This window comes from Xiphias gladius, chromosome 9, assembly GCF_016859285.1.
Source record: "Xiphias gladius isolate SHS-SW01 ecotype Sanya breed wild chromosome 9, ASM1685928v1, whole genome shotgun sequence".
Taxonomy (NCBI): Eukaryota; Metazoa; Chordata; class Actinopteri; order Istiophoriformes; family Xiphiidae; genus Xiphias; species Xiphias gladius.
The window spans coordinates 10,654,856-10,682,613 of record NC_053408.1 but is presented as its reverse complement, the minus strand read 5'-3'; the positions used below and the strand labels follow the sequence as shown (position 1 = coordinate 10,682,613).

Below are 27,758 nucleotides of genomic sequence, written 5' to 3'. Positions count from 1 at the left end.
TTGTACAAAAATATCCATCTAACTGAATCAAAAGACAAGACCTTTCCCTACGCGGCCTTTGGTGACCCTGAAGTCCCCCTTTTTTTTTTATTGCCACAACAACCTGCAGGGTGAAAACTAAAGTCATTCACTCACATTTCACATGAATCTTTATATTTTCTGAAAAGAGCTGTCTGGGGATTGAAGCAAGGCCACGGGTTGTAGTGAGTTAACTGAAAGAGTCTGTTCTCCATTCCCAGACTCAGCTGACAGGTTCTGCTATGAGAAGCTGAACTCTGAGGGCACAGAAAAAGGAAACTGTGGCCCAGACTCAAGTGGTCAGGGATGGGTGCAGTGCAACAAGCAGTGAGTGAACAGTAGACACTATATAAACTGTATAAACTATAAACACTTCACATACATCTTTGAATTTTGAGGCTTTTTTAAAAATCATTATTTTATTGTTGCATCTTCTCTCATTTGGCTCCATCAGAGACGTTCTGTGTGGTTTGCTGCTGTGCACCAATCTGACAGCTAAGCCGAGGTTTGGCGAGCTGCAGGGGAAGCTCACCAGTCTGACCATCCACCATCAGAACAGATACCTGGACTGCAGGTGAGATAGCTTTTATCTGTTAGCTTGGTGGGTGTGAACAATTAAAGGATCAACGAATGCAGAAGGCTGTTTAACCAGATTCAGGCTCCTTACATGCGGGAAAGATGGATCAATTTTATCTTGTGGATCCATATTTTTCTATGACAAATAGCTTTATTCTATGTGGGTAAAATATATACGTAAATGAGTACATGAGGGGAAACAGAGAGAGGTTAGTCTATGGCATACTGAGAATCAGTGGAGAAACTTATCTGTATTCAGCATCTTGTAAAATTAGCAGAAATACATACTTAATTTGTTGGTTTTATTGCAGATTATATGAATTATAGTGCTTTAGAAAATCCCAATTCAGGTAGTGTCAAATAAAGCTGGAAGAACAAGGATAATGAAAACATCATTTTATGTGACCATCTTACCTACAGGGGAGGCCATGCAGTGCTGGATGACGGTTTGGACCTGGGCTATGTGGAGGACGGGACGCCATGTGGGCCAAACATGATGTGTTTGGAGCGCCGCTGCCTCCCTGTCACCACCTTCAACCTCAGCACCTGCCCGGGCTCCTCATCCTCACGAATCTGCTCCCACCACGGGGTGAGTCTTTCTCTGCTGCCCCCCCCCCCACCGCCAAGATTTAATTATTTTTTCTTTTTGTTCTGCCATAGAGCTCTCCCCAAAAAAAAGGTTTGGTGGTAGTAAATCAGATAAAATGTGGACCTCTATCGCTCATGTTTCTCCTTTTTGTCCCTCAGACGTGCAGTAACGAGGTGAAGTGTATCTGTGATCCAGACTACACTGGGAAGGACTGTAGCGTGTTTGACCCGATCCCCATCCCCACCCCGCCAGAGGGCCCAGAAAAATACAGAGGTAACCACACTGATCAGTTTGCCTCCACTTACCTTAGTCCTTTCATCAGACGGCCAAAACATAGTTACAGTGGTTCCATCACTTCTGTAAAATAACTCCTTTGACGAAGAAAAATGTGAACAAAACTGATGTAATTTGTCTGCTTTGTTTTTCCCAAAACAAATAAAGTACAACAGGACTGTCTGAAAACCAAAATATGCATACACAGCTACTGCTCAGGTTATCTATATCTATCTCACTGTAAAACTAAATAATGTAATCTTATTTCTGCAGGTTAGACTGGAATTTACACGGCAAAGTGAATCTGTTAAAATGAAACTTTAACAATGCCTTAAGGCCTCTGGGTGGTTGTAATGCAAATAGTAGGAAAAGTGGGCACAGTAATGAAAAAATTAAATTAATAAAATGAATATCACTTACGTCTCAAATAGTAGCAGCTCTAAGAACAATTCAATCACCAAATAAAATATGTGAAAGAATATAGCGAGTATGGTGAAACACAAAATAAATAAAAAAACCCCCCCACAAAATTCTGAAATACAGCATAAAAACAAATGATAAAAGCAACATATTAAAGAAAAAATATGACACTATGACGAAACGTGAACGTGCAAGATGACCATCATATTTGATGATGATTTGCGGGTTGTGTTTTCTTGTATCGTCACCTGTTCTTGTCAAGCTTTGACACTTCATTTATATATCACTCTAAAATGAAACAAAATGCTTTACACAAACTACGTGTACTAAAATGCTTTACATAAGAAATAATTGTACCTCACATGTACACAAATTAATTTGTATAAACCACGGCAATTTATTGTGGGACACTTAGGTCATCATCGCCTTTCACTCCGCTAATGACTTCACTGTTTATCAGAGATAAATAATGCAGATCGTGGAGGCTGCATGAAACTTCTCCGCTTAAGAATATATACAGTCTCAAAATATAAAGAGGATAACCACAAATCTTTTTAATTTTTGGTACTCAGCGCTCACATACTGTTTATTTATTTTTTTTCCCCCCTCACTGGCTGACTCCTTCACTCCCACAGGTCCCAGTGGTACCAATATCATAATAGGTTCGGTTGCTGGTGCAATTCTACTGGCAGCGATAGTCCTGGGGGGAACTGGCTGGGGATTTAAGTAAGAGCTCTGGCATGCCTCCATCTGTGTGTGCCTGCCGTGTGCCTCTGTCAGCTAACACACATGCCTGCGGCTCGCTGCTGAATGCTCCTCTGCTTGCTGTCTGATCCATACCCACAACCAGAGACTGTATGGGTTTATTATTAATGATGGCGGACGTGCAGTAAATGGTTTTCCATCTGCGGGTTTTGATCGAGGAAGAGAGCATGAATGATGTAAACCATCACTAGTACTTCTGGCTGCCACGCTCTTTTGATGAAATTTCCATTATGGCATGAGATGATTGGCATTAGTCTATCTAATACAGTCTGTATGTATGGTATTTATTTGACTTGCTGAGCCTGTTAAGACTGGAAATTTGTATTATTTGTAATAAGATAAGTATTGAGCTAGTGCTTAAAAAAGCTGCAACAAGCTGAGATGATTAATTGATTAGTTAATGAAAAGAAAATTTATGAATAGATTAATCATTTAGGTCCTTTTTTAACGCAAAGATAGCCAAACATTTACTGGTCTTCTATGATAGCAAACTGAACATCTTTGGGTTTTGGACTGTTGGTCAGACAAAACAAAACATCTGAGACCCTGGGATTTTTATTACAACTTGGGGACCAGTTATAGAGCAAACAATTAACTGATTCATGAAGACAGTATTAAAAGATTAATTGATAACCCTATTCAAGTCATTTTTCAAACAAAAATATCAACTGATCTCTGGTTCCAGCTCTTCAAATCTGATTATTTGCTGGTTTCCTCTCTTTTATGTAATTGTAAATTGATTAGCTTCGGGTTTTGGACGGGTGTCACTTTGGTCTTCGGGAAATTTTGACCAGTATTTCTCCCTATTTGTGGAAATTTTATAGACACATTGATTAATTGACTAATCCAAAATATAACAAAAACACACTAATTGTGTAAATAATGTCGATAATTATTATATTTTGGACACGTAAGTAAAACCGCTATGAACTCTCACGCCACACAGAACTAAGTAAATCAGAGTTTTTTTCCTTTAAAGGGAACTTGTATGAAGTTGTATGAAGCCTTTTGTGGCTGCAGAACTAGCTGAGCTTAAATTGCCTCAAGTGATGTCATTTGAGTCAGCTCCAGTTGGGGCTGAAGACTACAAATTTGAAAAAGAAAAAAAAGTGAGGATGTGGCGTTAGAAAGAAGTCAGCTTACCAGACCTCTGTAGCCAAACCCTCGTCCGTGCTTGAGGCTAGCAGGTCGAGGCTACATTAGCTGCTACTAGCACAACACACCCAAATGTCCAACCGAACTATTGATGGTTGAGTTGCATTGTGGGTAATTTGGGTGCCAGGTTTTTAAATATGTGGCGTGAAACACGGTATTCGTGCTTTTTGCTTTTTAAACTGTCCATCGTAAGTCTGACAATGTTGCAGGAGTGCAATGTTAAACTGGTGGAGTACACTCTTAAGTTTGGCACTGCCGTAGTGATGCAGATTTCCCACAGTGCACAATCCCAAATAGATAGATAAATACAGCAGATTGACAAACTTTATTCAATCCCCTGTCTTCTCAATGTCATCGTTGTTTTTCTTTTATTCTCACTCTACAATGCTGTTTTGCCGCATTCTAGCTACACTGTGGCATGCAAATAAATGAAAATGCTTGTCTCTGACTCCCAATCTTTTGCCTTAATCTCATGACTGCAGCTTGTATGATAGCATCAGATGTTCCTGGCAAGTTCCTTGGTAGTAAAGTTTAGTCTCTGGGTAACAAAAGATCAAGGAGATGATAGCTCTGTTTAGTTCTTTGCTTTTAAGGCCTTGGGTTCATTGCATGTTTTTTCACATGATGTCTGACTCACATAAAAGAAACCTTGAGACTCTTACCTGTCTTTCTGATTCACTTGTTCTCTGTCTCTTTTGTCTTCTCCCCTCCATCTTGTTTCTGCCTCACCGCGGATCCAGAAACATCCGAAGAGGAAGGTACGATCCCGCCTTTCAGTCCTGATCCAAAGCATTATCGGTCTTGAATCACCATTCATTATGTCAACATAATGCCATCGGTTTTATAAGAATCCTCTGCTTCTTTACCTCCTGATGACACACTACTTTCAGATATTTATAAGCACACACACACCAGTACTTAAATAATCAGCAATTTTTTGTCACCTTTCACACATTTTTTTATTTAATGTAAATTTGTATAGGGATACAGTAGCATGAAGCAATACCACATAGCACTGTATTTATATACTCTGTGCGACACAAAACTTAATTCAACTCACTCATAATTATATTTCTACACGTGTAAAAGTTCATGAACAGTTTAAGGAAACATATCAGTGTATCTTAGTTTGCATCATTAGTATTTTTTCTGCATTTCCCCTCATTAACTTGGCTGCCATTTACGGAATATACTGTAGCTGCAGTGTTGACTTTGTAATGATCATTTCGTAAGACTTTCAATATTAAAAGGTGAATGTATCTTTTAAGTTTTCATTTTCAGTTATTTTTCTTATTATTTTATGATCAATCTGCATTAGAGCATTAACGATTAGTTGATTAATCGATTACTCAGTCAACAGAATATAACCGGCAACTATTGTGGTGATTGATTACGCATCAAGGTCACTTTTTAAAGCAAAAATGCAGAACATTTTATGGTTCCAGGTTCTTAAATAATGAGGAATTCCCTGCGTTACATTTCAGTAAACTGAATATATTTGGTTTTTGGACATTAAATTGGATTGTGCAAGGCATTTAAAGGCACTAGGAAATTGTGATGGCAATTTTTATTCAATGTTTTATAGACCAAACCATTACTCAGTTGATTGAAAAACAAAAAATCAGAAAATGTATCTATATTTTCTCAACTTCTTTCTCCACGTCTTTCCTCTTCTCTCTCCAGATCTGCAGGAGTTTGAGTCGTATCTTTCTGCTGTCCTGTTTTCCTTACACTGTGTCCAGTCTGCTCTGAGGAGACAAAACAAAGATGTCTTCCACTTACGAGCCATCAGACCTTTTATTTTCCCCTTACTCACTTTACTGATACTGCCTCCGTTGGTATTTTCTCCCTCTGGAAAACTCTTAATTATTTTTTCGACTGTGGTACAGAAACCCTGAGGGCCGAGATCCGAACGGCTGTCAGGGGTCGTCTGGTGACAAATCGTCACTGGAGTCGCTGTTGTCAGTATCGGCTCCTGTTCCGTGCTCCTTCCAGTTTTCACTCGCTACATTTTCACATTGCTCGATTTGATCTGGATGTTTTCGTCCTGGACACAGACACACGTACGCACATACACACAGAGCCCTCAACTAAAGTGTGTTTACTCAGCTTTTCGGTTTTCTTTTTCCCTTCCACTGGTCACAGCTGGTCTTCTGCATTATCGAATGTTGTTATGCTTTACCCCTTTAAGGGATTTCAAAGAAGAAGGTTCTGTACCTCTTATGGTCTGGACTTTCTAAGGAAGCCTTCTGTTGATACAGTTAACATATTTAACCTCAGTGAGAAAAACAACCTCCTCCCAGTTTTGTGACTTTAACTGCAATAGAAGTGTATAAATATCATTAAGAATAGTGAATGTTGACATTTTATCTGTGTAGATGAGGGTTATTTTTGTGTACTAGGACTTTACATTCCACAGTATTAGCCATATTTTCTCCTCTTATGCTGTCTTTCATTATCAAGCAGTAGTCCATCCTGAATCAATGCTTCGACATGATATGCATTAATGCATGAATGTATAGTTCAAGCCTGCAAGGAAACTTGTTGTATCACTGTGCTGATGACATCTGAATACTTTGTACTTTACTGCAGCCAAGCTGAATAGACAGTTGCACACGTACACATCGAATGTTTTGTGCTGCTGTATGATATGTAATCCATATACAACCAATAAGCATACAAGTATGCTGAACACGGGTGCTGATGTACATAGTGTATTATAAGGTTGACTCATTTAGAAAGCAGTGACCCACTGCCGTTCTGAATGGAAGCACAAGAAAACTCTTCCTGCCTCTCAGCCTAAAACTGCTCTTTTGGAAGATTTAATTAGCACAAAAGATTCAAATCTTTGCAGTTTGTAAATTCTAGGGAAGTTGGAGCTCCTCTAGATTACCGAAATTGTTGCGGGCTACACGCCAGATTATTTGGAGCACAGAGAAGATGTGTGTGTGTGTGTGTGTGTGTGTCTCGTATATTTCATATATACGCATGAAGGGGATTTGCAAGTTTCAAGCTGCAAAGTTATGATGTAGATGCCATATTTAACACAGGATCTCCCTCAATATGATTATCGTTAATACATAAAGTTTTAAAAATAAAAATTTGGCTTCTACTGTATGTACTCACTTACATGTCTGCATAAATTGCAGAAAATTTGATTTTAAGGCCGTATAGCCAAATGTGCTTTATCTCTGAATGGCACAGTTTGGAAGATTTAATCCTGACTGAACAGATCCATATAATAAGCAATAAATATCTAAAAGAATTAACATTTCCAGAGTGTTTTCAGTGTGAAACAACAAATATCAGAAATGGTCTCCCTTTAAAAAACAAATCCAATCCCGCAGCTTTTATGTGTAGCACTCTCTCCATTTATCCTCTCTGGACCTCAGAGAGTCTAATATCAGGTTCAGAGGATTTAACACTCCTGTGGTTATTATATACAAAGACTGCTGGAGAAGCTTTGTTTCAACAATAACAATGAAGAACTGTGCAATAGCACAGGTGCCAGAAGAGATGATCCAAGTTACACTGCCAGTCAACCTACAGTAGCATTAAAGGGATATGTTGACATTTTCAGTTGAAGCCCATCACACAGAGGTCATTAGTGAAAGCCTCTGAAATCAAGTTTATTAAACAAAACAAACAAAACTTGATCAATTTCTCATTGAAGAAGATAAGTGATGATTTGACAACATTAACTAAATTCGAAATATCAGTGTATCCCTTTAATCATACTTAATCATACCTATTCTTCATTCCCTAAACACTGAATAAAAAGCTAAAAATACTCAAGGACAGACTTGGCTGAAAACTCAGGTCAGGCTGTGTTTACCGCCACTGTTTGTGATCACACATTGTAGTTGGACTCATCATAGGATTTTGGTACCATTCACGTACAGTATGGAAGTCAACATTGTCTAGTCCAATAGGAAGGTAACCAGTATTAGCTTTCAATGTAAATACTCATATTACTGTATATTAAAATACATATTAAAACCTATCTGAATACCAGTGACTGTGTGATCCATTCGGTATTTGACTGTTTTGTAAATCCAGATTGGGGGAAACAAGCAACAACAACAGTCCTGCAGGATGTTGTTTCTCGTCTTTCTAGTTCTTGCTCAGCTTATAATATGTGTGCTATTGACTTTGGCGATCCCCCTACTTTTCCTCTAGCGCCGCCAATCAGGTCAAAGCTCAAATTTGTCCAATATTTTTCTTAATGACCAAATACTTACAAAAAAAACTACATTCCCATACTTTGTTTTTAGTGTTGGTAAGATAATGTTAGCATGCCAGCACACTGAGGTAAATTAAACTAAACTGTGAAACAATATCTGCTTAGCACGTTAGCATAGTCTTGGGGAGCATGTATCATCTTACATGAAACAGATTTGATGCCTCAGTGAGGATCATAGCATTACTGAATCGCTTATACAGCATAATTAGGAATCTCTAATAATATATTAATAGATATCTAGCGGTGATGATCAGGCGTGATGAACCTGTGGCAGAGAGAGGTTCACTTGAAACTGGTTTGTAGTCCTTTTGTACTCGGTAATCATGCCGATTTGTAAATACTTTTAAATATTTACTGGAAATCGGGGATGTTTCTTCAGAGTTTGCCGAGGAATGGAGCGAGCTCTCTGTGTCTTCTCTATCTCAGGTTCAGGTCTGAGCACAGAGAGACTTTACGTGACGGTCAGCGTACTCCGACATTTGATGCACTCAAAAGGTGAAAGTGCAGTACGCAGGCATTTATGAGAGCCTCCGGTTCAAACGGAGGCAGGATCATCACGACGCGACAAGAACGTAAGAAAAAAGAATGATCTGTGCTTTTCCCAGTTTCTGCTGCAAATTAGCCGAAAACAAATGGTTGATAGTGGCTTTCGGCAGACACAGTACTTTGTATTAATCGATTGCTGATGGAACCTTCGAGAATACATAAAAAACAGTCAGGTTGAAATGTCCTTTTTCCTTTGACTGTATTTCTGTGTCCCTCTAGCATCTATGATGTATTTTCAGATGGGCGAGACGGATTGATAGAGACATCTGGACATAGTTATCCTCTCAACACCCTGGGTCTGAAGTGGTCGGGCTGAAGGCCCCACTGTTCACTGCACGCTTTAAAATACAAATACAACAGGTTCTGCCTCATGACGTGGTCGTCATGAACCATCGCTCACTGATCGGAAGATGGAGGCGTCGCCATCGCTGTTAAAAGAATGTTCGATCGCATGTTCACACTTCAAGCTTGCACCTTAATAGGTCACCTTAATAGGTCCTCACAAAAGCAGAGAATATTTTAGTAAGATATTCACAAAATGAAACCAGTAATGTAGAGAACAAATTGGATCAAAAGGTGAAAAATGGTTGACCCATTTATACAAAATAATTCTTACGGTAAAAATGATTAGTTTTCCTCTGAAATGCAATTTTTCTAGGAATCTGCTTTAATTTCTTTTGCTGAAAAGACCAAGATTTATTTGGCATCCGTGGTGTCTCCTTGGATGCTCACAGCTGTTCTCTGTGTGCATACGCATTCTCTAGCCTTTACCAAACACTGGATACTAACCCGCTCTGTCTGGTGGAAGCTGACGGATCCCGTCACAGTCTGCCTGACACAGCTCAAACTCACTCAGGTAGAGCCTCAGCGCTTCCTCCGTGTGTCCAACAGCGCCCGCTGTTGTCGCCTGAACTGACGGGTCTCTCTCCTTCCAGAAAGGAGAGAGACCCGGAGAGAGAAATGCTGTTACATTTATGGAGAATTATAGACACCCAACAGCTGCTGGGGAAGGAACAGTTTGTTTTGTGCCCACAGACTGAAGGAGGAATTTAAGCGTCTCCTGATTTAGAGCATTTTACCGAATAATGTGATTATGGTAAAGCTCATGTCAAAAACAGTACCATAACATAGTTTTGTAGTACAGCTTGTGATGCACACGGACATCCCTTGATTTTGTATTTCAGCAGTCAGCTCATATTTCAGTTGAAAAAAATGTGATTTAGTGAGGCATCGGGATGATTTTTTTTACACTTTTACAGTCATTATTTCATCGGATGCTCCTGGAGCACCTCCACGTGTGAACTATCACAAAGTCATTTCAATTTCAAGCACCCTCATCACATCCCCATTTCACTCCCACGTTCCACTTCAGACCCTGACACGCGGAGTTTCTGGCTGCTGCTGGTGTAATAATTAAACTGTATGACTGGGTTGTTTTCACTTCAATATGGTTGTTCTTCGTGGTCAGCGAGGTCATTTTCGCGTCGGGTACCTCCAAGACACAACTGAGGATTTGCAGTCGGTTGAATTCTAATGCAACTGTACTGTTACTCATTTTGCTGGTCATCCCTTTCAATGAATTCCGGGATGTAAAATATAAATAATGATTCTATAAAATATAACCATGATAATATCACGATACGAGTCTGCTTCCTCTGTCTTCCCCCCTGCTGGTAACTTTCCCAGTGTCTGTGTGGTGGTCTGCCGTAGTGCTTAGGGGTCTGTTATCTCAGCGCAGGCCTGCAGCGGTCGCACACTCGGCCTCTTTATTTGGCACAAAAATAAGCGTGCGTAAAAGTGACCGCTTTTTCGCGTTGTAGCCTCGTTCGCCCCGTTGTTGTTCCTGGCTGCTGTGTTAATGATTAGGCTTTGTCCACATTACTGTAGTTCATCCTGAAGAAGTGATTATTAAGACCTGTTTGTTGTGATTCTCCTCAGACAGCATCAGTCCGTGAAAACTGGAAACATAACTTGTTTTCATTTGGTTATGTATTAGTCTTGTGTCATTTGTGTTGATAAAATCTAGAGTAAAAGTTATGTTGTTTTTTTTTTAATTTATAACTGAATATCTAAATCCAGTAAAAGTTACAGATTTGATCCGTATTTTTGCCGAGATTTTGCAACCTTTATTTCTTTTTAAATGTATCCTACCGGGTCATGCAAGTCGTGAGGAAAAAGTAAAGTCATTCTCACCTAAACTTCACGGCATTACCGAAAAAGCCGAAACTCTTGAGGCTCCCAGTCCACTTTACGGCTCCGAGGAGCTGATCCAGAGAGGCGGATCCCTCTGCTCCCTGCAGCTGTGTACAGCGGTGCCGAAGAGTCAAGCCGCGCTGAGCAACAAGCAAGGGTTCTTTCAAAATAAAAGCGGGAAAAAAAAAACAAAAAAGAGTAACCGAGTGCTCGGTCGTGTGAATGAAACTCAAAACAGATTGACCTACTTCTTAGAAGCCTCGTCTAGTAGAAATAATATTTAATGAGTTCAACCTAAAAACAAAACAACCTGTATGCATTATGTCTATCTCCATTTCGTTCCTTTTTTCCATCCACCAACAAGATCTTTGCAACATGTTGAAATTGAAATCATGTGATTTCTTTTTTTTTTTTAAATTGTGATACCCCCCCATCACCCCTTTTTTTTTTTTTTTTTTAACGGAAGTAGTTCTGATTTCTTATCGTGGTGAGTTTGAAAGAGGCGCGTCCCACTCCCAACTCCGACGTCCCCCCCCCCCTCTCTGGTAAAAAAGTCTGCACAGGAACCTGGAGATTGTCCACGTTTACAGCCTTTAGACGCCTGCTCCACATCTCCAGCCTCGGCCCTCTGCGTAAAGAGCGCAAACGGCCGCAATCCCCAAACTGATTCGTTTTCCAACTGTCGCCCTGTCGTTTCGGATCCCTCTGTTATTCGGCGTGATTCTGTAAAGATGTTTCCCTGCTGCTTCGTCCTTTTTCTCCTCTCTACGTGGTCTTCCGTGGAGTGCAATCCCAGTCCTGTGTTAGGAGATGTAGTCGTGGACAGATACTTCATCCCAAAAGTCTGTGCCAGAGACGCGAAAAACGGAGATTACGTCCGCTATCACTATAACGCCACATTTGTCGACGGAAAGACATTTGATTCGAGGTAAGCTCGTTCGCTTTTGCATCTCAAACTCTGAACGCATTTATTTCAGTTTTGTGTAATTTGCTGGCAAAGTTGATAATTATGCTGCACAGGCCCTGAGACCCAGGATGCACCCCAACTGCTACCCTGCTGTTGCAGCGGTGTCGTTTAGAAAATGTAAACTTTGCTGAGATGGTGATGTAGACGTTAAAACCAGTTTGCAGCGTGCCACTTGGACAGCTCTTCGTGCGTGCCCTGCAGACGTAGCTCTGCTTCTTGGCCCACCTCTGACACTTCCTTTGTCTTTGGCATCCCCCTTGGTTTCTTTCGCAGCCATCAGAGAGGAGTCGCTAAGGTGGGCCTGATAGGTGACGGCCGACTCATCGCTGGCATGGACAAGGGTATACAGGGCATGTGCGTCAATGAGCGCCGGACGATCACCGTCCCGCCTCACCTGGCCTACGGAAGCACCGGTGCAGGTAATTAGGAAAAAAATCACAAAAGCGAACTGCTCTGCCCTGTTGGAAAGGTCCGTATTGACAGCAGGAGTTCAAAGACCCACCCAAAAGTTTGGAGGGCACAATGAAGTACATTGTCTATTGTGACCACCAGGTGAGATTTTATCTTGGCCTGTGGTAATTGGAAAGTTTTTCATCATCATGTCCGGATTACCAACCAGGGAAAGTGGGCAACTACCTGGGGCCCCACACCCGAAGGCCCCGGATGCCTTCGTGTTAATCACTTTGTGATAATTAGATTTATTACAAACTTATTTGGTAATATGCTCCAGGAAAGCACAATAAAAATAAAAAAAATAAAAAAAAATAGTGAGGACCCCAAGCTGGATCTGATGCCCTATTTTAAAGAGGTGCCCAGTGTTTTAATAACGACAAAGGAATAATTTGACATTCGGGAGAAGGCTGATGCCACTCCCACGTCTTTCCATTGAATGCAAAGGTATGGTAAGCAGCCGGGTAGCTTAGCTTAGCATAAAAGTTAACATGCCAATTAGTAAGCTTTAATGGTGTTGGAAAGGTGCTTTGAGTACTTCATTCTTTTGTGCTAGGCTAAGCTAACCAATTGCTTGCTGTAGCTCCATATTTAGAATATAGATATGAGAGTTGTATCAAGTGCACTCCCCCAAATGTCAAACTGTTTCTCTATTATTTCATTTGATATTATGCTTACATGACGTATATCATCAAACAACTTGTCTTTAATCAAACTATCAAAAACAAACCGGCATATATTGAATCTAGGGCACGGAAGCATTTCAGAGATGAGATACTAATTGGTGTCTGGGCAGAATGGGATGGGTAACGTATGTGTATGGGGGCCCCATCATCTCTGCCCTTGGGCCACCCGGTGGGTTGATCTGGCCCTGCTTTTCGGAATTTATATTGCTGTGTTTGGGTGGGCATAAATAGCATCTGCACGTTTTGAGCTCCACAAGAAATGAAAAGCAACTGCTAAAAAAACCCCAAAGTATTGACGTTGTGTCCTCCTGTATTGATATATATTATTTAACTTGCTGGGGGAAAAAAACTGTATCTTAAGTGGTAAGTCAGGGAGTAAAAGTAAAATTTACTTATGCAGCACCTTTATAGATCAGCTGTCACAAAGTCCTTCACAATAAAAGACAACCCCCCCCCCCGGAAATAGAGGTACAGTATGTAAATAAATCTCGATTGAGTACCAGAAGACGTAAATAATTTGTAAGTAGTGCAACCATTAGAGATTTGTAGCCTGTCCTAACATCCTGTTTAAACTGGAATGCACCAATTAAGGAAATAAGACGATTTAAGATGGCATTCATTGTTTTAATAAAGTTTGAATTTATATTCAATTTAAGATGGTTGTGGATTCAATTACACATTACCATAGCATTGATCAATGTAAATTGCTTGTATGGTTTGGTTTAGTTCTCGCTACAGATGTCTTTGCTGTCTCAGGGCATCTCACTATATAATTGTTTTCAGGCGACGTGGTTCCTCCAGATACCACTCTGGTGTTTGACATCCATCTCTTGGATCTGTGGAACAAAGCTGACCTGGTTGTCACCAAAACCATAAGCACTCCCAAAGACTGCAAACGCTCTGTGATGCGTACCGACTTTGTGCGCTACCATTTCAACGGCACCCTGCTCGACGGCACCATGTTTGAATCCAGGTGAATTCTGGCTTGGACAAGTGTTGGATTGGTGGAGAGGTTTCACCTCAAAAATGAGATATTTGCTGAAGGATCTTACAAAGTGCTGACCTTTTTATGAAACAATATGGAATGTATTTGTTTACTTCAAGCTCTGAAGCAAAGCCCTGTCCAAATGACAGCTGTTGTGTGTTCTGTACTGTGTCATGCAGGTTTGTTGTCTGTGTGAAGTTGTGTGTTTGACTTTGCGCTTCTATGAGCCCTACCTAGCTACAGCAGGAACCAGACCCACAATGCCTTAGTGGGTGAAGGTTGGCTGATCAAGGGCATGGATGAGGGCCTTCTGGGCATGTGTGTGGGAGAGATTAGAAATATTGTCATCCCACCCTTTAAAGCCTACGGAGAAAAGGGATCAGGTGAGTACAAATGACAGAGGAGGAGAAAGGAAATGACTTGGTTAAAAATAAAAGTGTGGATTTCTTATTCCCTCTTTGCAATTGAATCCTGAATAACAGCGGATCACAGATCAGAGGAATAACACATTGTCACAAGGCAAAGAATCAACAGGCAAATACCAGAAATCACATATTATCAATAAAATGACTATCACATTTCGCAGAAAATACTTTTTTCCTCATAGCACTCAAAGCACCATTGTGGAATTTGTTTTAACCACTGGTGGCGCTATGGATGGATAATGTTTTTAAGAGTGGGTCCCCGTTTTATGTAAACGATGCACAATTTAAAATACTAGAATAAATAAATAAATAAAAACTAAAAAAAAAAAAAAAAAGGCCTTTGCAAATGTTTTTTATGAGGATGAAAATGCATGTAATACATATGTTAGGCCTCAAGGGTGCACACAGAGTGTTTTGGTGAGGAACTGAGTGTGTAAACAAAATCTATGTTTGTTTACAAGATATCTTCACAGAGAAACTTTAGAGAGGAAATACAGGAAACCACTTAATGACTGTAGGCCAAGGCTAAAGCTCAGCAAAATAATCCCATAAATATTGATATAAAAATATAATAAGCAAAATATTACCAAGATGCTCATACATTAATATCTGCATTTTTAATACTTTAATATTGGGTTTTTAAATCTGTAAATCTGTAGCTTCCTTGGCTTTCCCCTAATGCTAGGTAACATGCAGAAGTGACCAGCGGTCAAAACTTGTTGTATGCATCTGCAGTAATTTTAGTTATAATTTTCATATCTGTGTGGAGGTCAGACCTCAGTTCCTTAATTGGAGGTAGCTAAAATAAAAATCTTGATTTTCCAGACAATAGTAAAATGAGCAATTAATATATTAGTTTCTGCTCAATATATAAATGAGGTTTTTTTTTTGTAATATATTCTGTTATCATGTGTCTTGTAAGGTAGACATACGGCTAAGAGAATGTCAGTTTTATTAACACAACATCAGAGCCCACAAATAGTTGAGGGTGTAACATAAATTAAATAAGAACAAAAAAAATAAGAACAAAAAAATAAAACTTCCCTGTATATCCAACCACTTGTCTTCTCTGTAAATGTGAGTAGGTGTGAAGTTTTCAATTTCTCCACTTTCGTCTCCCCAGGTACAGAGATCCCCCCCCAGGCGACCCTGGTGTTTGATGTCCTCTTGGTGGACATTCACAACCCGAAAGACAACATCACCATTCAGGACCAGGTGGTGCCCGAGTCGTGCACTCGCAAGTCTGTCGTTGGGGATTACATTCGGTACCACTACAATGGTACTTTCCTGAACGGAGTCAGCTTTGACAACAGGTGAGCTCAGGTCACATTGACAATGAATGTGACCAGTTATTTGGGTGGATTTCTCATCTTTTGACACAAAAAAAAATGACACAAAGTACATTTTTGGCATTAAAATGTAGATTTCTTCATGTGAATATCTAAGAAAACCAACCCATTTCTACATTTATCTGTCCCTGTCTGTGACTGCCCACAGCTACCAGAGGAACAGCACATACAACACCTACATCGGGATGGGGTATGTGATTACAGGCGTGGACCAGGCCCTGCTGGGAGTCTGCACTGGGGAGAGGAGGAGGGTCACCATCCCCCCACACCTGGCGTATGGAGAGCAAGGAGCAGGTGAGTGACTGTATCTTTCCCTACTGCTTGTAGCAAGCTCTCTGCATGAGAAAATCTACCCCAAATAGACTTTTAATAGATTGAATAATAGAAGTTGATTCATGTGACACATCTGCACTGACACAAACCCATTAAAATCTTGGTGAAAGAGCATTTTGAGAGCATCTTGCTTCACTACATTTGGTCAAAACAGAATGTTGGGTCAGAACAAAACATGAGGATTCGCCTTATTTAGTGTAAACCAATAAGATATCTCATAGAGACTGAAAACTAGTTTTATTTGGTAAACGCAAAGAAAGATGTGACTGCTGAAAAATCTTCCATTGCATAGATTTGCCCTCATGCTTGAACAACATGACATGATTATGAAAACTAGGCTGTTGTAGAAAAAGGATTTTATTGTAAATATACAACAAAAAGGCATTTTTTTGCAGTTCTTCAGTAAGTAAGAGTAAGAGTTTTGATAAGCAATCAAATACAAAACATTTACTGTTCTACCCTCTCACATTTGAGGATTTGCTAATTTTTTGTTTTGTCTTTTGTAAATTGAAAATCTTTGGAGACGAAAAAGTCAGACAAAAAAACAAAAACAGAAAAACAAACAAACATAAAAAAGTCTTTTCTGACATTTTATACAGTAAAAGAACAATCAAAGAAATACTTGAAAGATCAACTGATAATAAAAATATATTATCATTAGTTGCAACCCTATTAAATGTGCCTAATGTTCAGAGTGAGTTATATATTATATCAAGAAAATCAGATAACATAACCATTACCAGTCTCTTAATTGACTGGTTATGTATAACTGAAAAACACATGACCAGCTCACACAGTTTGTGCCGTAATGAACTTCTGAACAGGAACATAGTATTTTGTACACTGTTACCAAAAAGATGAAATAATTTTCTGTGCCCTTCCAGGTAACATCATTCCTCCTTCAGCTGTGCTCGTCTTTGACATTCATGTCATCGACTTCCACAACCCCAACGACACAGTGGAAATCCGGATCACCTACAGACCCGAAGTGTGTAATGAGACCACTGCGGTGAACGACCTCGTCCGCTATCACTACAACTGCAGCCTGGTGGACGGCACACTGCTCTTTTCCTCGTGAGTCGCCCAGACACACTCTCGTCCCATGCAATTGCAGTTGTGGGTCAACATAAACATACGTCACAAGTCTGCGTTCATTTGTCCAATACGTAATCAACATTGTCCTCAGAAACGACTATGAGAACCCCCAGGACGCAGTGCTGGGGGCAGAAAAAGTGATCGACGGGCTCGACGAGGGTTTGCGGGGCATGTGTGTGGGAGAGAAGCGGACGGTAACGGTGCCTCCTCACCTGGGCCACGGAGAAAAAGGAGGTGAGACTTCAGCTTAAACCTCGTAACAACCAAGAACCAATCACACACTAGCACAATGTACTTTTTTTTATCAGGCGAAAGACGGTTTTATTATTACTCTTCAACAAGGAAGCTCATGCTCATATAATAAGGTCCAGTAGCTCTTATTTGGCTACATCCAAAACATTTGAACCACTTGTTTTGTTTTTCTTCCTCCATAGTTCCATAATAAGATTTTCATGTCTAATTGTCTAAACAGTATCAGTGTTTACTATGGACTGAATGACTCAATTCATGTTGAACTCCTAAAATCGTGTACTACACATCTGAATTTGAATTGAATTGATCTTTATTTCGGTATTTAGGTTAAAAAGTAAATTAGAATATTTTAAAAACTTGAAGATTCTTTCAGTGTCAAAAACAGATTATAAGAGTCACTGAAAAGCTGTAGTCTGAAGCCATACTGTACCTTAAGACGCCTACCCTTCTCATAATACAAAATTTATGAGCAAGCTACATCATCCTGACAATACATAAAAAGGTAATTATGTACATATATACTCATACCAAGAGGTAAACCCAAGCTTAAGCAGTGTCTTTCTTGCTTTCTGTCCGTCAGCCACCGGTGTGCCAGGCAGCGCTGTGTTGGTCTTTGACATTGAACTGGTGAGCTTTGAGAAGGGAGTGCCCCCTGGTTACCTGTTTGTGTGGCTCGAGGACACTCCTGCAAACCTCTTTGAAGTCCTGGACATGAACAAAAATGAGGAAGTTCCACAGGAGGAGGTAGGTTACTGCTGGCGGCATGTCCCCCTTCATCATCAATGAAGAGCTTTGTAGCATTCAGCTGAATTTTGTGAAATCTCTACTCGCATGGTCACTCGTGACATCCTTGCTCCCCCTGTCGTTCAAATAGTTTGTTAACTTTATTTTCTTGCTCTCGTTAATTCACGTTGTCTGGCACTGTCACCGAGATAACTGCTTCCATCTTCAGTGATCATATTTTTTCTAGTCTACAGGCTGGATCTACTGTCAGAGGAGGAACTTGACATTCATCTTTAAAATAACAGACACAATTAGTCACGAGTGCAAGGCATTTATAAATGTTCCTTTATGAAAACTGTTGATTATCCTTATCGAGGACTTAGCAACAGTGGTACCAAAGTACCAATTCCACAATATAAAAATACTTCGTTACAAGTAAAAGTCCTGCATTCATAATTTTACTTATGTATTTTTACTTAAGTATTATTAGAAAAGTATATTGAAAGTAGAACACTATACACCCATAAGATATGTAGACTCTCCACGGGGTCTCCTACCAGCCCAGGAGACATCCTGATCAATGCCTGGACGCGAAAGGAGCGGTGGCTCTACTCCCAGCTCCTTACCCTCTCTATAAGGCTGCTCAGCAGACCAATTTGCTTTGGGAGACCCGGGAACCCTAAAAATCATCAGAATAATTCTAAAATCCTATATAATTAGTTGAGGATGTTTAGTATGTTATCCTGAGCTATGCCAGCTTCCATGTATGTAGTTTTAGCAGCTGATTTTTCTCTCTAAGTTTTTGAAGTAATCTGCTACATCACACTATTACTAATAAGTAATACTCCTCTTTGACCCTTTTTAGTTTGGGGAGTTCATCAAACTACAGGTGGCAGAGGGCAAAGGTCGTATAAAGCCTGGACTGACCATGGAGCAGGTTGTCGAGGACATGTTCCAAAACCAGGACCGAAATAAAGATGGAGTGATCACGGCCAACGAACTCAAACTGAAGGTAGATGAGGACAAGGAAAGGGAAGAAATGAGGCATGAGGAGTTGTGATGAGGACAAATGTTTTGATTCTCTCTCAGGGATAAAACCCAACACCTTTTAAAACAAGCAACGAGAGACTTTTCCCATACAGCATCAAGTTTTTAATATTGGAAAGTTTTTGAAATAACAGGAAAATAGTGTAAAGGATCTTTTTGTGTTGTTTGAGTGTTGATGTTTGATAGTTGTATTTCAGAAAACCAAACAAGCACCTTTATTTGTCCCTGAAAGTCACATTAAAATGTTTGTAAGAAAAGTAACATGGTTTCAGTTTTTCTATGGACTTGTATCACTGCATAGAAAACCATCCGACATCTGAAATAACTGCAACTTTATTTATTGCAAAAAGAGAGGTGCGCCAATATATGGATAAACTGTTGGTAGCTGCTAATTTCATTAAAAAAAAAAAAAAAAAAGCGTATTTGTATGTGCAACTTTAGAAACTATCAGACACATTTTGGTGCAAGATGCACAGTTACATTTCTCAATGTCACACTTAAATGGGAAGTTTGTCCATTTTTTTTATAGGTCCTGAGGAGTACTACTGCATAGCAAACCCGAAACTCCGGCTGAACTGTCAGCAGTTAGACTTGCACTGTGGATAATGTAGTTGCAAGGTTTTGACAAGGAAGAAGAATGTATTAATTGAAAAGTGTGATCACCTTTTAAAAGACCGCAGATATGCCTTGATGCTAAAAATATTATAGCCAACAAACTGTCGGTAGTAGTTAATTCTGTCTTATAAAAATGCAAAAATCAGTTTTGGTGAGAATATATCACCACTACATGGCATATTCATATTTTTTTCCCAATGAAAGTGATCACACAAGATGGTGTCTGGCATCAGTGGGACAAGAAATGTTGCAACTCCACATCCTGCACCAAAAAGTCTGGCATATTTTAACTTTAAAGGACAGCCTTAAAAAAAAAAAGCAAAAAAACAAAACAAAGTTCTTTGCAAAAGAAAAATATCTGCCAGGGAATTGCATCATTGGAAACCAACATTTTAAATTATACATCTCTTATGACATAAGACTGCATTGCATCAAATATTAGTAGCATGAAGAGAAAAATGTTGATTATAGGGATAGTTCACATTTTTTAGATCCCATACAGTATGACTTGTGTAGAATTTACGTTGGAGGCATGACTATTAATAATACTAAAGGAATTCAAGGGGCAGTCATTATTTTTCTGCAACTTTGCTTCTCTATACTGGGAGAAAATCCCAATTTTCAAAATTGTGAACTATACCTTTCGCTGAGAAGCGCACACTTACAAGCTAGTCCATAATCATCTTCTATGTCTATACGCAGTAATACACAGTACACACAAAACACACCAGAACAGCGTCAACATGAAGTAGAAGACTTAGCAGATAAAGAGACAGTTACAAAATGTGTAACGCCTTTGCTTGTACGTGAGTATACTGTATATCCTCATACAGTTAAACAACAAAGTAAAAAAGGAGTGAGAAAGAGGGAAGAAAATTAGAAATACACTAATTATTTATACTGACATTTTAAAGAAGTTAATTCGTTTTCAGAGGGAGAGCTCCTGCTATTAACACTTAATGTATTTAAAACAATACTATATAAATTTTCCCTTCACTAAGTTCTGTTAAGGTGGCAAATTGCCATTGTGGTCCTACTGTTTCTATCCTGACATCCAAAAAGAAACAGCAGGAAGACAGCAATGAACTTTTAGCAAATTCAAGTCAAAACAGTGAGTGTAAAAAAAAAAAAGAGTTCAGAGCACAGAGTGTGTTAAATTTGCACCAATAGCAACTTCAGTGGAAACGGAAGTTTAAAAAGTCAAGTTTCAAGGTGTGGTTTGAGGTAAGTGAGGATGTGAGATTGTCCAGCATGCAACACTGTGAACGGAAGTCCATCTGTGTGTCTTACTTGTTAGTTCTTGATGATGTAATGTATCTGAGGATGGCGTTTGGAACGTCCATTGTCTCGTCTTTCACCAGTACCATGTCAAAGGAGTTGATGTACGACTCTTTCCTCTCTTCCACCTGAGAAACACATAACGCAGACAATGAGAACCCAATGTCTGAAAACTCAGTGTGTTGATACAAGAAATCCCAGTGCCAAACACCAAACATTAGGCCATCGTACCACCTTGTCCTTCACTGTGGTCTGACCTGGTCATTCAGGAAGCCGATGGTCAGGACGTTCTGGGGCTCAGACACCCCGTCAGCCATGGTCAGGTCTCCCAGAGAGTCTCCAAGCAGCAGTACGTTGGGTCGACCCTGCAGCTCCCTGAGGCCAGCTGCGTGTAACAGAGCACCTTCCTTCTTGTTGAAGGTGTGGATCAGTTGGCCTTTGAAGGCTTGCAGGACCCCCTTATGAACAAGACAATGTTCAAGAAATGTTTTCTCTCATACAGAGACTGGAGCTGATGGAGTAACATCATGTTGATCCTTGTAATGATGGGTTTAAAAATCTATTGGAGTGTTGCACTAAAGGGTGCATTAAGTAATTTTGAACTATTACTATCTATTGGCAGCCATTCGGAAATGCAATGATCAACAGAACAACAGAGATAAAACAGACTTCCTGGTGAAATGTAATATACGGTGGGACATACACCAATAGTGCTGCTCTGTAATTTATTTTTAAGCTTTAAAATGATTCTTTTTAGCCTTTCTTTGCTGCAAAATCATGTGCATCATGTTTATAATGTATAATTATATTGGCAATTGAATTTGATGTCATTTCATTATCCCGTTACAGTTTTTCATGCCCTGAAATCAATAAACTGACTGGAAAAATGGTATAGGTATCATTTGTATTTATCAACAACAGGGAGATTCTTGCCTATTGCCCCTTTACATTGTTATTACCTATTTTTGTGCTCTATATACCAGTGAAGTTGGTTGACCATCTCTGACCCTTTATGAGCTCAGTCACTGGTCTCTCGTTTATTTTTATAGTAAATTTTATTTTAATAGTAGAGTGGACGTCCTTCTCTACTAGTTCAATATTATGCAGGTCATTTCATACAATAATGAACATGATATAAAATGCATTTCAAGGCAGCTGTGGTCCAACTCACGGTTTGGTCAAAGTCCATGTAGTTGGAGATGACCTGGACATTGGGATGGAAGACGTGATTCTGTCGGATCACCTCCTCCAGGACGTCCCCAACGCCGGCCGAGAAGATCAACAGAGGAATCTGGTGCTCAGCCAGATGTTCAAAAAACACTTTGTAGCCGTCCCTAAAGAAATACGCACACATCTCATTAGAATAGACACATGAACCAATGACTATCTGAGCCGACAGGCTTGCAGTAATTGTGACGAACAACTAGACTGTTTTCATGTTTTCAGACTGTGCATTTGAACGTGAAAACACGAATAGCGATTGAAGAACAATATTGTACGTGAGAAAATACCACTGGTTTATATTACAGTCTTTGCCTAAGCAAGTATTGCAGATTCTTCCTATGATTCAAGTAGTATAACAAGAAGTTTGATGTAATGTTCAAGGTTCCCGGATGTATAAATATCTGAAAAAAAAAAAAAAAAAAAGTATTTGATGTTACTGATGCCCTCTCCTTTTTGCACCTCCGATTTTTTTTGAGCTTCTTTGTGAATAACAATGGAGCAAACTAAAATGTTAATGTTGCCTCATACAGTATATGGAGACAATCACATGCGTTGAGTAAAATATTAAATTACAAAAAAGGCTACATAATTATTACATTTGTAGGTAATATTGGCAAATATTATTCTCTCTGGAGAACGAGGGAATTGGTTAATACGACATTTAAGATGCTTATACCTGAGCATAGCGCTAGATTCCTTGACAGCCTGGGCCAGCATGTCCTTTCTGATCTTCTGCTGAATCAGCAGCTCATGAACTTTCGTCCACCTGTAGAGAGCAGCACAAAACAACTTCAGGATCCAAACCATCCTCTGCTTTAATTCCCATTTCTTTAGTGCACAAGAAATTGAGCTTCTCCAAATTCCAAATACGTTGTCTTGTTTGAGTTTTTAAAAAAGTTAGGTGTTAACAGCATATTAAAGTTCATATTTACAGTATGTTCTGTATAGGTTATATTAAAAGTGGATGTACCCAGCCCTGGATTCAGCTAATTTTGTGAAACATACAGTGGTTCTAGAAAGTTTGAGAATCTTATTCTATGAAAATGTGAAAATGTTCTATATTTCTACATACAGTTGACCTGAAATGTGAATGGATCCTCATATAAATCCTAAAACTAAATAAAGAGAATCCAATTAAACAAATAAACAAAAGAAATATATACTTTTACATTTATTTACTGAACAGAATGTTCAAACATTAAATATTCTGTTAGAAAAAGTAGGTGAACCTTTGCTTTCCTTGAGATCTTCCTGAGCAGCAACAACTTCAAACGTTTCCAGTAGCTGTTGATAAGTCCTGCAGATTGATTTGGAGGAATTTTGGCCCATTCTTCCTTAAAAAACTGTTTCAACTCTGATGTTGGTGGGCTTCCTTGACTGAACTGCTCTGTTCAGGTCCTTCCACAACAATTCTGTTGGGTTAAGGCCTGGACTTTGACTCAGCCATTCCAAAACGTGAATTTTCTGCTGCTTTGACCATTCTTTGGTAGACTGGCTTGTGTGTTTAGGGTCATTGTCTTGCTGCAACCCACTTCCTGTTGAGCTTCAGTTCACGGACAGAGCCCCTGACATTTTCCTGTCGTAATTCACAGTTACATGAATGATGGCAACCTACCGTGGTCCAGGGACAGTAAAGCAGCACCAAAACATGATACTGCCACCACAATGTTTCACAGTTGAGATGAGGTTCTTATGCTAAAATACAGTGTTTGCTTTTTGCCAATTACAACGCTTCTCATTTAATCCGAAAAGTTACATTTTGGACTCATCCATCCGCAGAACATTGCTCCAAAGCCTTCTGGCTTATCCATTTGGTCTTTAGCAGGCTTTACATGTGCAGAGGTGTTCGTCTAGGAGGAGATGATTCCTCCTTGCTGTCCTGCCATGCACACCATTCTGGTTCAGTGTTTTTCTGATGGTGGACCCATGAATAATGGCATTAGCCAATGCCAGAGAGGCCTGTAGATCCTGTCACCCTGGGGTTCTTTGTGACCTCCTTGACTGTTGGAGTGATTTTTGTGGAGCAACCACTCCTGCGGTTGTTGGTACATTTGTACACGATCTGCTTTTCAGTGAACTGGTCGAGCCCAAACTCTAGAGAAATGGTTTTGTAACCCTCTCTTCTCTTCTCTTCCACAAATCTGTGTGATGAAGATCAGACTTTGATATTGAAAACCAGGGTTTGTGTTCTTCAAATAGGGCCTCCGACACTCACACCTGATTGGCACCCCATTAATTGAAATACCTGACTCTGAATAACTCTTTAAATTAGCTGATAATTCACCAGGTTCACACAGTTTGTCTAACTACATATTTCATGTTGGATCATTATGCCCAATAAATGAATGAAAAAGTATTGTTCTTTATGTTTATTCAATTGGATTCTCTTTATCTAGTTTTAGGACTTAGATGAGGACCTGGTCATGTTTTAGGTCAACTGTACGTAGAAAAACAGAGCATTTTAAAGGGTTCACAAACCCAAGACCACTGTAGATATTAAAACGGAGAAGTGCTGTTATTTTGGTCAATCTGTCTGTTTCTTACCACTCCACCATGAGAGGCAGCTTCTCTTCAGCACTCCGGCTTGAATCAATCTCAATGGGATAGTAGGTGTTCAACAGCTCCCTCATCTACAGGGGACCAAAAAAAAAATACTGAACAATAATTTACAGACTGCATGGGATGTATAAGCAAGACTTGTTGGTCCATATTGCAGTGATGGGTGCAAATTATAGAGTAGCAAACACAGGGTGTCCAGCAAATCATGATGTGAACTGAAACCTGTAGTCGTAAAAGTATACATGTCATTGCTTAAAAACAAACAAAAGCGACTGCTTTGGGAACAACTACACCAGTGTAAAATGGACTTGTTATTTTTAAACTCTATACCAATTAATGCCCCCATGACTGTAGCACCTACCTTTCTAGTGCAGTCTTCATTAATCAACAACCGGTTATCCAGGATGTCTGAAAAAGCACGGAAAACAGTTTTATTACAGTTTCAGAAAGGCACAACACACTCATACAAAAGTCAACACAGGTACGGGACAAAGTAACAAATGTAAGGCATGCACAAATACAAACTGGACCATAAATGAATCTTACAGATCAAATTAATCCAGATGTGTAGACTCTACCAAACCATAAGAACACTATTTGGCCATGATGCAGATAATCTTTGCGGCCTGTGCGCTTACTGTGGGTGGTGGGCACTCTCTTGCCGTTGTGAGCGAATCTGGTCAGTGTCATGTCAAAGTCTGAGATTACCTGAGAAAACATGGCTATTTAGAACTGAAAAATAATACCGCACCACTCAGCAAGCAACCAAATTCATGATTCAATCAAATCAGCTGTACATTTTCTTAAGTGCAAATCCTGCGGGTAAGGTTTACATTTGCGTTTTTGTATTTATTCATAAAGGCTCACAACTGTCAGATAATACTGAACTCAGGTTATGTTATTTCAGTAATTGGTCTTCTTGTAAGATCTGGGATTTTACCATTGGGGCAGAGGACAAATCTAATTCCAGTCCCTGTAACACTGGTTAAGCTTTATAGATCTCTTTACCACAAAGAACTGTCTCTGGTGTTCACATAGGAGGCTTGAAATCAGTCTAAGCTTTCCAAGCATGAATGACCTGATAGCTATTACGTGTCACCATTAATCTCCTTATAGCCAGAGAGCCTTGTGTTTTGGGATATTTTGCTGAATTTGATTCTGATGAAATGCATGTCACTTCTCTTGGAGGTCTACTGACACTCCTGGCGTAACTTTGATACGCAACCCTCTCACCTACTCAAGCAACAAAACTTCTCAGGTGAACTTATCCAAACACGCGTGGCGTGAATGTGCGCTGCACTCAGTGCTCTCACCTGCAGGCTGCCTGCACCTGCTCGCTGCATGGCATGGATTGTCTCCTCCACTCTGCTGCGCTCCCTCATCAGCACAGAGCACTTGGCCAGCTCTGGGATCTGAACAGAAAAGAGATCTGTCTTACAATGCATGTTTATCCGCACACAGTCCAATTGAAAGCCAGAGGACAGAAAACAAGGAAAAGACTCCAGGGAGGCTTTATGCTAGATTATGTTACATACTTTAGTTAATATCAAATTCATCACACAAAGTTTTTGAAATACCTCAATAAGTTTTGTTTTTCTGACATCTGGAACGGTCTCATTTATCTTTGTGCACATAAATTCACTTAAAAACCACCACACATGCACACACTCTCAAACCTGAATTATGTTTACTTTGCTACGTAAAAATGTTTGAAAAGGAAACTCCCGTTTTCTTCAGAGGAGTGTCCTTACCTCGGTCTTGGTCAGCTGGTGCCAGATGGCCAGGACAGTCCGCACCGGCGTGTAGATCCAGGGATATGGTATATCTGCATGCAAAGCCAAGGAGGAAAAACTCATTCCATTTGGGTCATGATTTGTTCACAGAGTCGTAACTTCATGGAAATAAATAGGTAATTCGATGCTGATTCAAGGGAAAATACAGACAGGGATGAATGGGAACAGTTCCACTGATTGAAGTCAAAGTGTAACCCACAGAGGAGTCTTTTACTCAGGTTAGCTGGACATGCAAAAATGGCAAGCATATAATTCACTATTTATGGAGAATGGGCTTCCAATAATAAAGGGAAAATGAATAAATATTCAGTTGAGTTTTAACTGAGCCCTTCTATCAAGAAAATTCCTATAATTAATTCCAATTTACACGCAATTTTCAATATAACGCCATAAAGTAGGGCTAATGTACTGGTGGCTTACAGCTGACAGTCGTGATTAAATCTCTGTATATGCAGGGGGGGTCACGCCATGTTTTACCCGTTATGGAAAAGGTCCCTGCCTTTTAATGAAAGCACATTATCCTTTCGTTACTTTACCGTCCAAAATCTGAGAACATTTAAAGTCCAATGGCACGTTTTGCCACGACTGGGCGGTTACGTAGCGGCCCACCGTGACGACTCACCATTTTCAAACGGAGAGGAGACGAGTCTGCGAGGCGCCAACTCCCGTCCGTCGTCAAGAGTACATGCTTTTAAATGGCCGGCTGTTCATGTCTAAAAAAAAACGGAGTATGTGAAGAATTAACGAAACACTTCACAGTCTCCTGCTGGTTTTGAACGATTTGTTTACGTTCGCCCTGTTTTGTCGCACCCTCAGCCTTCCCACTCCTCCGTGGTTCCACAGACATGGTTCCGACGACGACGCACATTTGTTCCTACCTCGGGGGGAACAAATGTGCGTCGTCAAACAATCATTTATTTATCATTGCCAAAATAATTTGAATTAGATCACCAACTGAATACGGAAATTTGAGATTTAATTACTAATTAACCCTAATATTAAAAGAAAAAAAATTGAGACCTTATCTCGCATGACTTCCCTGTCTCATAATTATATTTTACAATCTCATTATTATGAGAAAAGATGCCATTATTACGAGAGACCCGGATCTCGTAATTATGAGAAAAGGTTAAGGTGGTTATCAATAGTCATTTTCATATTGAAAAGACAGGCCTTATGGCGCTACCCGACTTAATGGT

General features: G+C 39.8%; 2 protein-coding genes and 1 pseudogene across 8 annotated transcripts in view; 2 read left to right on the top strand and 1 right to left on the bottom strand.

The window, feature by feature from the left end:
• The window catches only part of adam11 (ADAM metallopeptidase domain 11), a 28,819-nt gene extending 21,025 nt beyond the window's left edge, over positions 1–7,794 (top strand). For 3 of the 6 annotated variants that reach the window (XM_040135559.1, XM_040135554.1, XM_040135560.1), the window contains 6 exons: positions 240–345; positions 473–592; positions 1,015–1,183; positions 1,342–1,456; positions 4,537–4,554; positions 5,480–7,794. In XM_040135559.1, the coding sequence (XP_039991493.1) occupies positions 240–345; positions 473–592; positions 1,015–1,183; positions 1,342–1,456; positions 4,537–4,554; positions 5,480–5,694 (743 nt within the window). In that variant the 3' untranslated portion in view covers positions 5,695–7,794. Of the gene's footprint in view, positions 1–239; positions 346–472; positions 593–1,014; positions 1,184–1,341; positions 1,457–2,511; positions 2,603–4,536; positions 5,201–5,479 lie in introns of those variants that run through there. The other 3 variants (XM_040135557.1, XM_040135555.1, XM_040135558.1) reach the window with 3 other exon arrangements.
• Positions 7,795–11,283: 3,489 nt separating this feature from the next.
• On the top strand, positions 11,284–19,351 carry fkbp10b (FKBP prolyl isomerase 10b). Of its 2 annotated transcripts, none has more exons than XM_040135562.1 (10): positions 11,284–11,706; positions 12,019–12,164; positions 13,665–13,854; positions 14,110–14,249; positions 15,415–15,604; positions 15,789–15,934; positions 16,858–17,047; positions 17,160–17,302; positions 17,901–18,064; positions 18,909–19,351. In XM_040135562.1, exons 1-10 carry the CDS (start codon positions 11,510–11,512, stop codon positions 19,101–19,103), a joined length of 1,701 nt encoding a protein of 566 aa, XP_039991496.1. In that variant the 5' UTR covers positions 11,284–11,509; the 3' UTR covers positions 19,104–19,351. The 2 variants fall into 2 exon arrangements, with proteins under 2 accessions (XP_039991496.1, XP_039991495.1); XM_040135561.1 differs by having other exon boundaries at positions 11,285–11,706; positions 14,104–14,249.
• LOC120794462 lies at positions 19,181–26,597 on the bottom strand (annotated as a pseudogene).
• Between the last annotated feature and the right edge of the window lie 1,161 nt (positions 26,598–27,758).